This window comes from Dendrobates tinctorius, unplaced genomic scaffold (assembly GCF_039654945.1).
Source record: "Dendrobates tinctorius isolate UK_male_01 unplaced genomic scaffold, ASM3965494v1 ptg000143l, whole genome shotgun sequence".
Lineage (NCBI taxonomy): Eukaryota > Metazoa > Chordata > Amphibia > Anura > Dendrobatidae > Dendrobates > Dendrobates tinctorius.
This window is the reverse complement of record NW_027361810.1, coordinates 39,852,314-39,865,992: the sequence shown is the minus strand read 5'-3', so window position 1 is coordinate 39,865,992 and position 13,679 is coordinate 39,852,314. Positions and strand designations below refer to the sequence as shown.

Sequence of the window (13,679 nt, the reverse complement as noted above, 5' to 3'; positions counted from 1 at the left end):
AGACCTGTGGACAGCTCCATAGATTATGGTGGGTATTTGTCCTATCTGTGAAAACCATCAATAGAACACTGTTAAAAAATACGTTTTTCCATAGTTCTGAAAAAGTGCCAGAGACATACCCAAAACAGTCAAATCAAAACAAATGGAGGTGCAAAATAATGTCTCAAAAAAAATAAATATTTTATTAATATAAAGAAAATATGTAATACCCAACTTTTTTATATATAAAAAATGACAAAGTAACTCAGTGGAAGGCTACAGACACAAGTCCAGTTTGCACTGTATAATTGATATACTGTAGTATACATGCCAAACATCAAAGTTCCTGTAGAGAGTAAAAGACCAGACATAATTGTTGAAAAGACTTGCAAAGTGCTACTGTAGAGGAGCCTGATTGTCATGTAGCCCTAGCGCCCCAAAACGTGTTTCACCCAGCTTCATCAGGGGGAGCCTGAAAAGTGATGGAGAGGTGCCAGCTACGAACACAAGTCCAGTTTGCACTGTATAATCGATATACTTTAGTATACATGCCAAAACCTCAAAGTTCCTGTAGAGAGTAAACGACCAAACATAATTGTTGAAAAGACTTACAAAGTGCTACTGTAGTGGAACCTGATTGTCATGTAGCCCTAGCGCCCCAACACGTGTTTCACCCAGCTTCATCAGGGGGAGCCTGAAAAGTGATGGAGAGGTGCCAAACTGCAACAAATGTTAAAGCGAAAATGACGTGCACAATAATTGACAATTTTTTATGGCAGGTAAATTCTCGCCAAAGTATACAGTATCTATCTATGTATCTATCAATCTATTTTCTGTCTTTAAACATCTATCACTTCTATTCTGCATTCTGTTGCGATACATGCCCCATGGATGACACACACGTACACACAGACACGTATAGCATCGGTACTGGTTTTTCCAGTACGGGAAATATCAGGACGTGTGAAGGAGGCCATATATAGTGTTTTCTGGTGTGATTACATTTGATCTTCATTTTACAATTTATATATATTGTATTCTATATAAAAAGTGATATAATTTAGCAAATTTCTTTTCTTATTTTGGAAACCATGGACAAGCTTGTTATCAGACACAACCCTTACAGATAAGCTGAGCTCCAATATTGCAGATGGAATGTCAGTTTTTTTTTACATTAGATTACGGCACGGTGCCTGATATAAAGCCGACACTTCCAGAATACAAATCGCCAGGTCTCTCAGCAGACAGTGAATCAGCCGCATTGGTGCAACTATAAAGGTTGCTCTTGAGACTGGGCCCCTAAACCGGGTGAGGAACACAGGCTTTGCTTACCCCACTGACGTTGGCTACAGATTTGTACTGAAAATGGTTGGAAGGTGTATCCAAGAAGCTGTACCCATATGAAGTGGAGAGAGAGGAGATGTCGGCGATATCTAAGTATAGTATGGGATGAATATTGGAGTGATGGAATAGACGTACAGGTGTGTGCTCACATTACAGGCTTGTGTGATCCATGGACAGAACTCCAAAGTTTGCTTGTTATATGGTGTTTGCTTCTAGCCGATTCGGTTGTGCCCGCAAACTTCCATCCTAGTTGGCAGGGTAAGCGCTGTAGAGGATGCAATCCGATCAAAGCAGGGGAATCTGGTGAAGCTCCATCTGGGTTAATCTAAATAAATCCCACTTCTCCAATGTTGATAAACTTGCTGGGATTTTTTTTTTTCGATAGACATGATGAAAACTAATTTTAGAGCTGAAATGTGTTGTATGTTTAAACTAAAATTTCAGCTTCTTCATCAACATTAGAGAAGTGGGATTTATTTAGATTATGTTGGAGTTCATCCAGTTGTAACTTTGCCAGATTCCATTGTTTCACCCAGATTGCAATACTTTATCGCTCTGATTTTTGGTGTAGGGGGAAGTCCACATATAGCACTCTGCAAGACCCAACATCTCCCAACTCGAATTCCTTTCATTGAGGAAGGTGGTCTCAAGAGTCAAGCAGGACTGTCCAACATCTGCCAACTCGATTTCCTTCCATTGAGTGAGGTGGTGTCAACTGTCAGCGGGGACTGTCCAACATCCGCCAACTCGATTTCCTTCCATTGAGTGAGGTGGTGTCAGCGGTCAACGGGGACTGTCCAACATCCACCAACTCGATTTCCTTCCATTGAGGGAGGTGGTGTCAACAGTCAATGGGGACTGTCCAACATCCACCAACTCGATTTCCTTCCGTTGAGGGAGGTGGTGTCAACAGTCAACGGGGACTGTCCAACATCCGCCAACTCGATTTCCTTCCATTGAGGGAGGTGGTGTCATGGGTCAACGGGGACTGTTCAACATCCACCAACTCGATTTCCTTCCTTTGAGGGAGGTGGTGGCAAGGGTCAATGGGGACTGTCATTGCAATGGGAGGAGGTTGGAGGAATAAGTACTGATTAGCAGGATAAGGGACTGCATTGGAGTGGAGCAGTCACGGACGAGAGGGAGTGTGAAAAGTAGAGTGGCTGCAGAGAGGGGTGGAGAGAGAATGTGAGTAGCTGCATCCAAAGAGACAGCACATGTGGAGCACAGCAACAGGTGAGAACCACAGTCTCCCAACAGTTCACCTGCCCAACATTTTTCCCCATAGGAGAACAAGCTATTTAGCGCACTACCACCGCTCCCAATAGGAACATGTGTCCCACAGCTGTAAAGAGAATTTGTGACGGAAAGTTAATAAATTGAACTTGTGCACCAGAGCCCGCGAGCCTTCCACTCCGCCCAACGCTAGCATAGATCTATAACAGAGGCTTAACTTAGAATTTGTACAAGACAACGGGGCACATTGCAAGTAATAAGATTATAAGTGTTTTCCAAGAATAACTTTTTTTGACGTCACACCTGGTCTTTGCTAACAGTGTGCAGCGGTGATATCGCAACAGTGCACATGACCACTGCAGCCAATCCTTGGGCTCAGTTGAGTTTGTAATTTTAAATCTTTGCATTCCGTACCAGCTGAAAAATGTATTCTTGCAAAACCCATTTTGATTCTTTCAAAAATGGTCTCTGAAAAATGAGAGCCTCCATATTATTCAGTGGTGAGAAAGACGTCCCGCTGCCATTAAAAAAGAGGTTCTGCTTCAGCAGAGATGTTTACTATAACAAATAATTGAACCCCTGCTAAAACAAAATTGTAGAAATAATTAGACTTCACTTTAGTAGTAACTGCATCAGACCCTGGTGCCTACGTGCTGCCAAAAAGCCCCTTAGAAATGGCTGATGGTAGGTGAGGATCATATCGTAAGTTTTTCATTGCGACCTCGGAGATTCGAGTTGCACCTTTTGGTCTTGTGTACATTGTAACAGGTTTGGATACGATGACAGCACTAGTTACAGAGCTCGGCTTCCTTTAGCTAAAAGTTGTTAAATAAGTAATAATGTACTTTATAGGTTGAAAAGGCCAGTCTCCCGCTCATGATTCTATTACACAGCGAGGGGCATGCCACATGTGGCAGCAGAATGCAAGGACGCTATACTGAAGCAGATTCATTATTTAGTACAACCAAGTCCTTTCAAATAGACATGTCTCGTCCTGCATGGGTGATTACAGGTCAGCTGCTCTCATTCACGCTTATGGAAATCATTTCCTCTAAATAAAATAGCCAAAGGGGGAATTCATTAACATCACGTAAAAGTAAGTCAAACGAGATATTAGCTGCTGGAAAATTAAAGACAGAAGGCATTATATTGGTGTTACTCTGGCAGTTCTGAGTGTGTTTCAATCAACTGTAGGTTTTAGGTCGTATTACTGTCAGTCAAGGAGCCTGTGACTCCAAACTAGAGCGATGTGGGCACGGTGGTTCCATACTGCAGAGATGTAGGCGCTGCGGCTCAAGCTTACAGAGCTATAAGCATTGTTGTTCCATACTATGTAGCTGTTAGCACTTTGGCATCATGCTATTGAGGTGTAAACACTCTAGTTCCAAATTATGGAACTGTTATGGTTCAATACTATGGAGCCGTAGGCACAGTGGTTCCATATTATGGAACTGTAGGTACTTCTGTTCCATACTATGGAGCTATAGACAAGGATAGACAAGGTGGTTCAATACTATAGAGCTGTTGGCACTTTTGCTTCATATTATTGAAGTGTAGACACTGTAGTATCATACAGAGATGTAGGCACTGTGGTTTCATACTACGGAGATGTAGTCACTATGGTTCCATACTACGGAGATGTAGTCACTATGGTTCCATACTACGGAGATGTAGGCACTGTGGTTCCTTACTACGGAGATGTAGACACTATGATTCCATTACTACAGAGATGTAGACACTATGGTTCCATACTACGGAGATGTAGGCACGGTGGTTAACAACTCCATAGATGTAGGCACGGTGGTTCCATACCACAGAGATGTAGGCACGGTGGTTCAATACTACAGGGATGTAGGCACGCTGGTTCCATACTACTGTACAGAGATGTAGGTACGGTGGTTCCATACTACGGAGATGTAGACACTATGGTTCCATTACTACAGAGATGTAGGCACGGTGATTGCATACTCCATAGAGGTAGGCATGGTGGCTCCATACCACAGAGATGTATGTACAGTGGTTCCATACTACAGAGATTGTAGGCACTGTGGTTCCATACTATGGAGATGTAGTCACTATGGTTCCATACTACGGAGATGTAGACACTTTGGTTCCATACCACAGAGATGTAGGCATGGTGGTTCAATACTACAGAGATGTAGGCACGGTGGTCCCATACTACTGTACAGAGATGTAGGTACGGTGGTTACATACTCCAGAGATGTAGGCACGGTGGTTCCATACTCCAGAGATGTAGACACGGTGGTTCCATACTCAACAGATGTAGGCACGATGGTTTCATACTACAGAGATGTAGACACTATGGTTCCAAACCACAGAGATGTAGGCATGGTGGTTCAATACTACAGAGATGTAGGCACGGTGGTTCCATACTACTGTACAGAGATGTAGGTACGGTGGTTACATACTCCATAGATGTAGGCACAGTGGTTCCATACTCCAGAGATGTAGACATGGTGGTTCCATACTCCACAGATGTAGGCACGATGGTTCCATACTACAGAGATGTAGGCATGGTGGTTCCATTTTTTGGAGCTGTTAGCACTCGGGCATCTTGCTTTTGAAGAGTAGACACTGTAGTTTCGAATTATGGTGCTGTTGATGTTCAATACTATGAAGTTGTTGGGTCTCTGGTTCCATACTACAGAGATGTAGACACTATGGTTCCATACCACAGAGATGTAGGCATGGTGGTTCAATACTACAGAGATGTAGGCACGGTGGTTCCATACTACTGTACAGAGATGTAGGTACGGTGGTTACATACTCCATAGATGTAGGCACGGTGGTTCCATACTCCAGAGATGTAGATACGGTGGTTCCATACTCCACAGATGTAGGCACGATGGTTCCATACCACAGAGATGTAGACATGGCGGTTCCATTTTTTGGAGCTGTTAGCACTCGGGCATCTTTCTTTTGAGGTGTAGACACTGTAGTTTCAAATTATGGTGCTGTTGATGTTCAATATTATGAAGATGTCGGCTCTCTGGTTCCATACTACAGACATGTAGGCACTGTGGTTCCATACTACAGACATGTAGGCACTGTGGTTCCATACTACAGACATGTAGGCGCTGTGGTTCCATACTACAGACATGTAGGCGCTGTGGTTCCATACTATAGACATGTAGGCACTGTGGTTCCATACTACAGACATGTAGGCACTGTGGTTCCATACTACAGACATGTAGGCACTGTGGTTCCATACTACAGACATGTAGGCACTGTGGTTCCATACTACAGACATGTAGGCACTGTGGTCCCATACTACAGACATGTAGGCACTGTGGTTCCATACTACAGACATGTAGGCACTGTGATTCCATACTACAGACATGTAGGCACTGTGGTTCCATACTACAGACATGTAGGTGCTGTGGGTCCATACTACAGACATGTAGGCACTGTGGTTCCATACTACAGACATGTAGGCACTGTGGTTCCATACTACAGACATGTAGGCACTGAGGTTCCATAATACAGACATGTAGGTGCTGTGGTTCCATACTACAGACATGTAGGCGCTGTGGTTCCATACTACAGACATGTAGGTGCTGTGGTTCCATACTACAGACATGTAGGCACTGTGGTTCCATACTACAGACATGTAGGTGCTGTGGTTCCATACTACAGACATGTAGGCACTGTGGTTCCATACTACAGACATGTAGGCACTGTGGTCCCATACTATAGACATGTAGGCACTGTGGTTCCATACTACAGACATGTAGGCACTGTGGTTCCATACTACAGACATGTAGGTGCTGTGGTTCCATACTACAGACATGTAGGTGCTGTGGTTCCATACTACAGACATGTAGGCACTGTGGTTCCATACTACAGACATGTAGGTGCTGTGGTTCCATACTACAGACATGTAGGCACTGTGGTCCCATTCTACAGACATGTAGGCACTGTGGTTCCATACTACAGACATGTAGGCACTGTGGTTCCATACTACAGACATGTAGGCACTGTGGTTCCATACTACAGACATGTAGGCACTGTGGTTCCATACTACAGACATGTAGGCACTGTGGTTCCATACTACAGACATGTAGGTGCTGTGGTTCGATACTACACACATGTAGGCACTGTTGCCCCATTCTACAGACATGTAGGCACTGTGGTTCCATACTACAGACATGTAGGCACTGTGGTTCCATACTACAGACATGTAGGCACTGTGGTTCCATACTACAGACATGTAGGTGCTGTGGTTCCATACTACAGACATGTAGGCACTGTGGTTCCATACTACAGACATGTAGGCACTGTGGTTCCATACTACAGACATGTAGGTGCTGTGGTTCGATACTACACACATGTAGGCACTGTTGCCCCATTCTACAGACATGTAGGCACTGTGGTTCCATACTACAGACATGTAGGCACTGTGGTTCCATACTACAGACATGTAGGTGCTGTGGTTCCATACTACAGACATGTAGGCACTGTGGTTCCATACTACAGACATGTAGGCACTGTGGTTCCATACTACAGACATGTAGGCACTGTGGTTCCATACTACAGACATGTAGGTGCTGTGGTTCCATACATGTGGAAGAGAATAGCTCCATAATATGAAATCTAATGGAAGAGCAAAAGCTTCATAATTCAAGACTAAACCAAGTACAGACAGCAGTAACTACTGACCTTCCAGTTCACCTTCACTTTCTGCTGTATAACCGGTGTAGCTCTACAGAAGTATTGCAATGAAATATGACAATATTCTGGCTATGGGCCATGAGAGGATGAACGGAAAATGCTTCCGTGACCTTGGTACTTTATGGTTTATTTCATAATTTTATATCCACAGTTCACTGAAAGGTGTAAATGTGACTGTGGCATCTGACAATCAAGGTAGGTGTTTGGCAGTGATGGAAATTTGGGGATCATTAATTGAAATACTATATAATGCATGAAAAGAAAAGGAGGAAAGTAGCTATTTCTAGCTTACCTTGAGGCGTAGGGTTCTTTTCACACCACACTTGCAGAACGAGTGGTCCTACTGCTTTAGGTCCTCATATCAGTGGAATAGTTCCAGGAACTGTCAAGCTTTTTAACTTGCCAAACGTTATATTTAACAAGAGGCATATATATACACCTCTTAATGAATCAGGTACATCTGAAAAGTGGCTTGTGACTCGGCACAAATCTTTCTCCAGTCACAGACTGGAGTAAGATTTCTGGCTTAAGTTATGCCACAACTCATCATAATTTAGAGGAGCTGTGACGTCATGCCTATTAAGCGTAGCGAAACTGGCGTGAAAATGCCAAAGTCGCAAAATTTTGCGCAACTCTGTGCAATGATTTATGGTAATCGCTTTGATGGATCGGAGTCATGGTTTTCAGATACAGTGATTTGCAGAATGTCTTTTTGTTACATAATCAAATGACAACAAGTTGTCTGAAAATACTATTTAATTCCTTGGATGAAGAGACAGATAAGAGATAGTTAAGAGATAGATATATATACATGGGATGAATAGATAATACATAGATAATAGATGATAGAGATATACAGTAGATAGATATTGTTCCCAATAGGTGTAGAAAAAACCTTAGCACTTTCTCCTTGTAGTAGATCCATATGTCCTCTCGATTACCCAGGCTGCTCTTTTCCTTACTGCAGAGAATGTATAAACTCCAGAGGATGAACCCAGGCGTGAAATCACAGGGATTGTGTGACTGACTGTTTCATTGTGTAAACATATATTACTGCTGGTTTACATAATACCGGGTTCTGTTTTGTTACATTTCATAACATTCAGCTACGTGAGCTTGTACATGGCTGTTTTATTTCAGAAATATTCATCTATACATATTTATTATAAATGATGTCCCTAGAAGAACCAACTATGGGATAATAAATACTACAGTGCAGCAAACTGAAGTGGATTTTTTAATTTTTAAATTTAAAGAGAATTCTGTACTGTTTAGTTTCTGGAAGGAAATCTGTTACCAGGTTTTTTCTATATAATCTGAGAGCGGCATAATATTGATCACGAGAGCCTGATTCCAGCAATGTGTCACTTACTGGGCTGTGTGTTTTTGTTTCAATACTGTCAGTGTTTTATCAGCAGGAGATTATCACTAGAGGACAATTTGCCTCATGCCTCCTAGTCCAACCAATCTCCAACCACTGCTTAGCATCTTTCTGTCAGTGTTCACAGAAAGCTGCCAATCAGTGGTGTGGGTGATACAGGGCTCAGCATTCAGAGCTCTGCTAAATCTACAGCAGAGAAAACTTTGATTCTTTGACAGCAGCTGCATCTGTCCCTACATCATGCTTCAGTCAGATTAGATAGCAAAAATCTGATGATGGCTTCCCTTTAACATATGTTTATAGTAAATCTACAGGACAGCTAATAAATCTATCACTGACGAGAAGAGAACCATATACTGTTAAAAATTAATTATTTATTTAAACCTTAATAAAATCCATAAAATGCTACTTGTACATAATCACAGAGAACATACCCCAAAAGGGGACACCAACCACTAGAAAGGTCCAAATAACATGTGGGGAACCCAAAAATTCTTGCTGCGCATATGGTACATTCAAGAGATAGGAAAGCGTTAAACAATCACAAATAGGGTATAAATAATCAATGTACAGAATGGGAACAATTTCAGTATATAATTATTGCCCATGGCATATCCAATATACTGCATATATACTCATATATATAATCTCCCTAAAACAAATCTCAATATCATTCCCACTTGGTGATATCCAGTGGATGGTTTAAGGCAAGAGATACTCGGTCCCCACATAAATCCATATATTAAATACCAGCTGAACTTACTGAAATAGAGAAGAGTGAAGTAGAAGACCGAGGTGGTAATGAACCCCTGCGCACCGACGCACGTTTCGCCCGCTTGCTTCTTCTGGGGGCGTTCTGATTTAGAGCTCCTGCACACCTGCATAGCCGTATAGAGAAATTACAGAATTCTGTCTGTCTGCCACCACTGGATGGTGGTAAAGAGTTTCCTGCATACTTTTAGTGCATTTGCTTAAAGTATTGAGTTCCCAACTTTTTTTCATTACATCTTTCACATTAGTGTAAAAAAATAAAACTAAATTAAGAAATAAAGGAGGGAGCAAAAAATGGTTGTAGGGAATGGGAATAAAAGATACTTTTTTATTAAGCATACAGTATATTAAAATATTTTATGTAAATGGTAAGTAATGAGGTCATCTCGGAAATTGCTGTGTTATCCCAAAACCCAAATCTGTCTATCTATTTACTGCATGGGTGTGGAAACTCAGGCCTTGATAACCTTGTGTCAGGAAGTACCTTGTGGGAGGAGTTTTCAATTTGTTTGTCCCCTGAAGAATGGTATAAATATCCAAAACACACTTGGGAGAAAAAAGGTTCCCCATCTCTGATCTACTGTGGATGTGCCAATTCTGGGGCAGCTCCAGGCTTGTATTTTTAGGCTTGGAAGGGCCAATAACCTGGTATATTCCCAGCTTGACAATATTAGTTGTCTGCTTTACTTTGGCTGGTTGTCAAGAAAAATAGGGAGCATTCCACGTCATTTTTTTCCTTTAATTATTTATTAGCTAAATACATGTCCTGTAAACTATCTATCACTCCTCATATGTTACTCATTTTTAACTTCATTCATGGTTCTTCATGGGTATTGTCATTTTGTTCTGCCACAAGAACGTGACTACATCTATACTCCGATCTACAATATATTAGCAGAGAGAATTTCCAACCTTTGCAGTTTAATATGATGGGAAATCGGAACTTGAATTGCTGCCAAGAGACGTTCCCTTGTTCTGTCACAGCAATTACTGTACTGCCAAAACAAATACTGGCCGCAGACACATAGAGGACCTTGATTTGAAGTCTTATTTGAAGGACCATAATAAAACCTTGAATGGCATCCAAGAACCAGAATTCATGTTTACAAGGATTACCCTGGATATCTAAATTATCCAATAGGGGGGACAGATAGCTGAAGAATATGGGATTGCTAATTGTATATAGTAATTTAATGAGGAGAAACTTTAATTAACTGCTAAGGTGGTTTGTGTAGGGATCACAATCAATATCTACAATTAGAGATGAGTAAATTAATGTGCGTTGAGTATGTAGAAATTAGTTTAAGTTGGTGAATTCAAACAATTTGTGATTCGCTTCTCGTGAATCACCAAAAATGGCCGAAGCCATTTTACAGATTGCATCAGTCAGAGAAGGGTCACATGAGCTCAAGATTGGCTGGGTCGACTTCCCAATAATACCTTGTAGCTATAACATCACATGGTATAGCACAGCCAGTCAGGAAGGACTATCGTAGCCTGTATGAAAGCAGAAGCAGGGAATACAGCAGCCACTTGTAGTGAATCTGGATAGTGAGAGGACTTCACAACTTAGCAGTAGATGTAGGGAGAGAAAGCTGTAACATACTGAAGAAACTCAACAGATTGTGTGTGTCAAAATCAGTCACTATCCTTTTAGCCATAGCTATAAATGTTCAGGACACTTGCCTATGTTTGCGATTCAGCAGACCAGTGGCAATTACACAAGGTAAAAAAAATGAAATATTTGTGGCAAGTGACTGGTCCTCTTTAAGTTGTGGGATGTACTCAAAGGTAACGTATAAATGTGATCTATGACGGTATAATAATTCTATATTCTAGTTCTGCCGCGATGTTCTTTATCTACAACAGTGACTAATTATATGTCTCTTTTCAGAAAGAAATACAAGCCATGAGTCAGTGCAGTCACCCCAATGTCGTTACTTACTATACCTCATTTGTGGTGAAGGAGGAGCTGTGGTTGGTGATGAAATTGCTAAGTGGAGGTAATGTGTGTGTGTGTATATGTATGTGTGTGTGCGCGCATGTGTGTATGTACTGTATATGTTTTGTTATGTGTGATTTTTATCATTATTGCATTGAATTTGAGTGTAATTGTCCGGAGCAGGGGTGGGAAATTTATTTTCTAGAGGATCCACATGGGAGACCGAGACTGTTGTGGAGGGTGGAACCAATAGGCTGAAATTAATTATGGTCAATATTAATATTAACCAATTAATTGCAATTATAATTTTATATTTATATTATCACTTAATATTGAGCAGAATTGAGTATGTGGACATCCCCCCATATACAGCATGAGCCCCCACACAGCCACCCTTCATACAACATGAATCTCCATACAGCCTCAATCATACAGGATGAGCCCCGACACAGCCTCGGTATATACAGGATGAGCCCCCACATAACCTCCAATATATAGTATGAGCCCCCACTTAGCCTCCTATATACAGCATGAGCCCCCATATAGCCTCCTATATACAGTATGAGCCCCTACATAGCCTCCTTTATACAGTATAAACCCTGCATAGCCTGCTATAGACAGTATAAACCCCCACAGCCTCCTATATATAGTATGAACCCCACATAATCTGTATACAGTAGGAGCCCCCACATAGCCTCCTGGATATTCAATAGGATCCACAACATAGCCTTCTGTATGCAATAGGAACCCCCACATAGCCTCCTGTATACAGTAGGAGCCCCCTCATAGCCTCCTATACACAGTATAAGCCGCCACACAGCTCCCTCTATTCAGTATGAGCCCCCTCATAGCCTCCTTTATACAGTATGAGCCCCCAAATAGACTCCTATATACAGTATAAGCTCTCACATAGCCTCCTATATACAGTATGAGCCCCCACATAGCCTCCTATATACAGTATAAGCTCTCACATAGCCTCCTATATACAGTATAAGCTCTCACATAGCCTCCTATATACAGTATGAGCCCTCACATAGCCTCCTATATACAGTATAAGCTCTCACATAGCCTCCTATATACAGTATGAGCTCTCACATAGCCTCCTATATACAGTATGAGCCCCCACATAGCCTCCTATATACAGTATGAGCCACCACATAGCCTCCTATATACAGTATAAGCTCTCACATAGCCTCCTATATACAGTATAAGCTCTCACATAGCCTCCTATATACAGTATGAGCCCCCGCATAGCCTCCTTTATACAGTATGAGCCCCCAAATAGACTCCTATATACATTTTAGCATCCCATACACATATGAAGGGAAAAAAATACATACTCCCTCACTCCTGTAGTCCCAACGTTCGACTCCTGTCTCTTGTGCAGTGACTCTTAGCAGCAGCGTGATGAATTGACGTCATCATGTCTGCTATATCACACCCAGATTGGTGGAAGAAAGAGCCGGCAGCCCCGTCCTCCACTAATGTATTCACCGCTGTCTTTATCTCATGTGGCCATGATGTGGCCCGTAGGCCAGTGTTTTCAGCTGTCTCGGTCCGTGGGCCGCACTTTTCTCAGGTCTGGTATGGAGTTATATTCACCTGGAGATCCTGGACAGACAGAAAAATCCCGGCGTTGCTCCATATTTATGGGATGTGTATTATGATGTTATCCTGGCTTTAGCAGGAATTAAATATAAAACCATCTAACAGCCAAACCATACTTTGGTTTCGAGTTAATGTTTATTATTTTTGTGTAATAAAATCACTACAGAATATTCTTTACCCATCACAAATGACTTTTAGGTGCTGCCATTTTAGAAACACTTATACAGGGCAATTTACTGCTTATTAAAATTTACAGCCTTTCTTGAGATATTAACACTTTTCTTTTGTTTTACATCTTGTTGCTTTGGAAACCGACCATCGATCTCGATAGCAGAACATGTGCAGCACTTACAAGCTCTTTGCTATTGATTTTTTAAGTGCTGCTTTGAAGTTGGCCAGGATAGTTGGAGCATAGTGTTACCTTCAAATTCTGGCGAGTTTAAGGACAGTGCTTACATACTAGACAGCAACGATGGTCGGACTCCTAGGTAATGAGCTCTAAACAGAACAAAAGTGTTAAAGGGAATCTGTCACCTATTTTTTCGACTATCAGCTGCCAGCTCCGCCATCAGGGGCTTATCTACAGCATTCTGTAATGCTGTACATAAGCCCCCGATGTAACCTGAAAGATAAAAAAAACAAGTTATATTATACTCCTCACCCACGGGTAGTCCGGGTCCGGTTTTGGTCCGATGGGTGTCGCGGCCGGTCCGGTGCCTCCCATCT

The 13,679-nt window shown here is 41.9% G+C and overlaps 1 protein-coding gene across 3 annotated transcripts in view; it reads left to right on the top strand.

Annotated features, from left to right (window-relative positions):
• STK39 (serine/threonine kinase 39) overlaps positions 1-13,679 on the top strand; it is a 443,332-nt gene that overhangs the window by 91,737 nt on the left and 337,916 nt on the right. For all 3 annotated transcript variants that reach the window (XM_073545795.1, XM_073545797.1, XM_073545798.1), the window contains exon 3: positions 11,298-11,406. In XM_073545795.1, the coding sequence (XP_073401896.1) occupies positions 11,298-11,406 (109 nt within the window). The remainder of the gene's footprint in view (positions 1-11,297; positions 11,407-13,679) is intronic.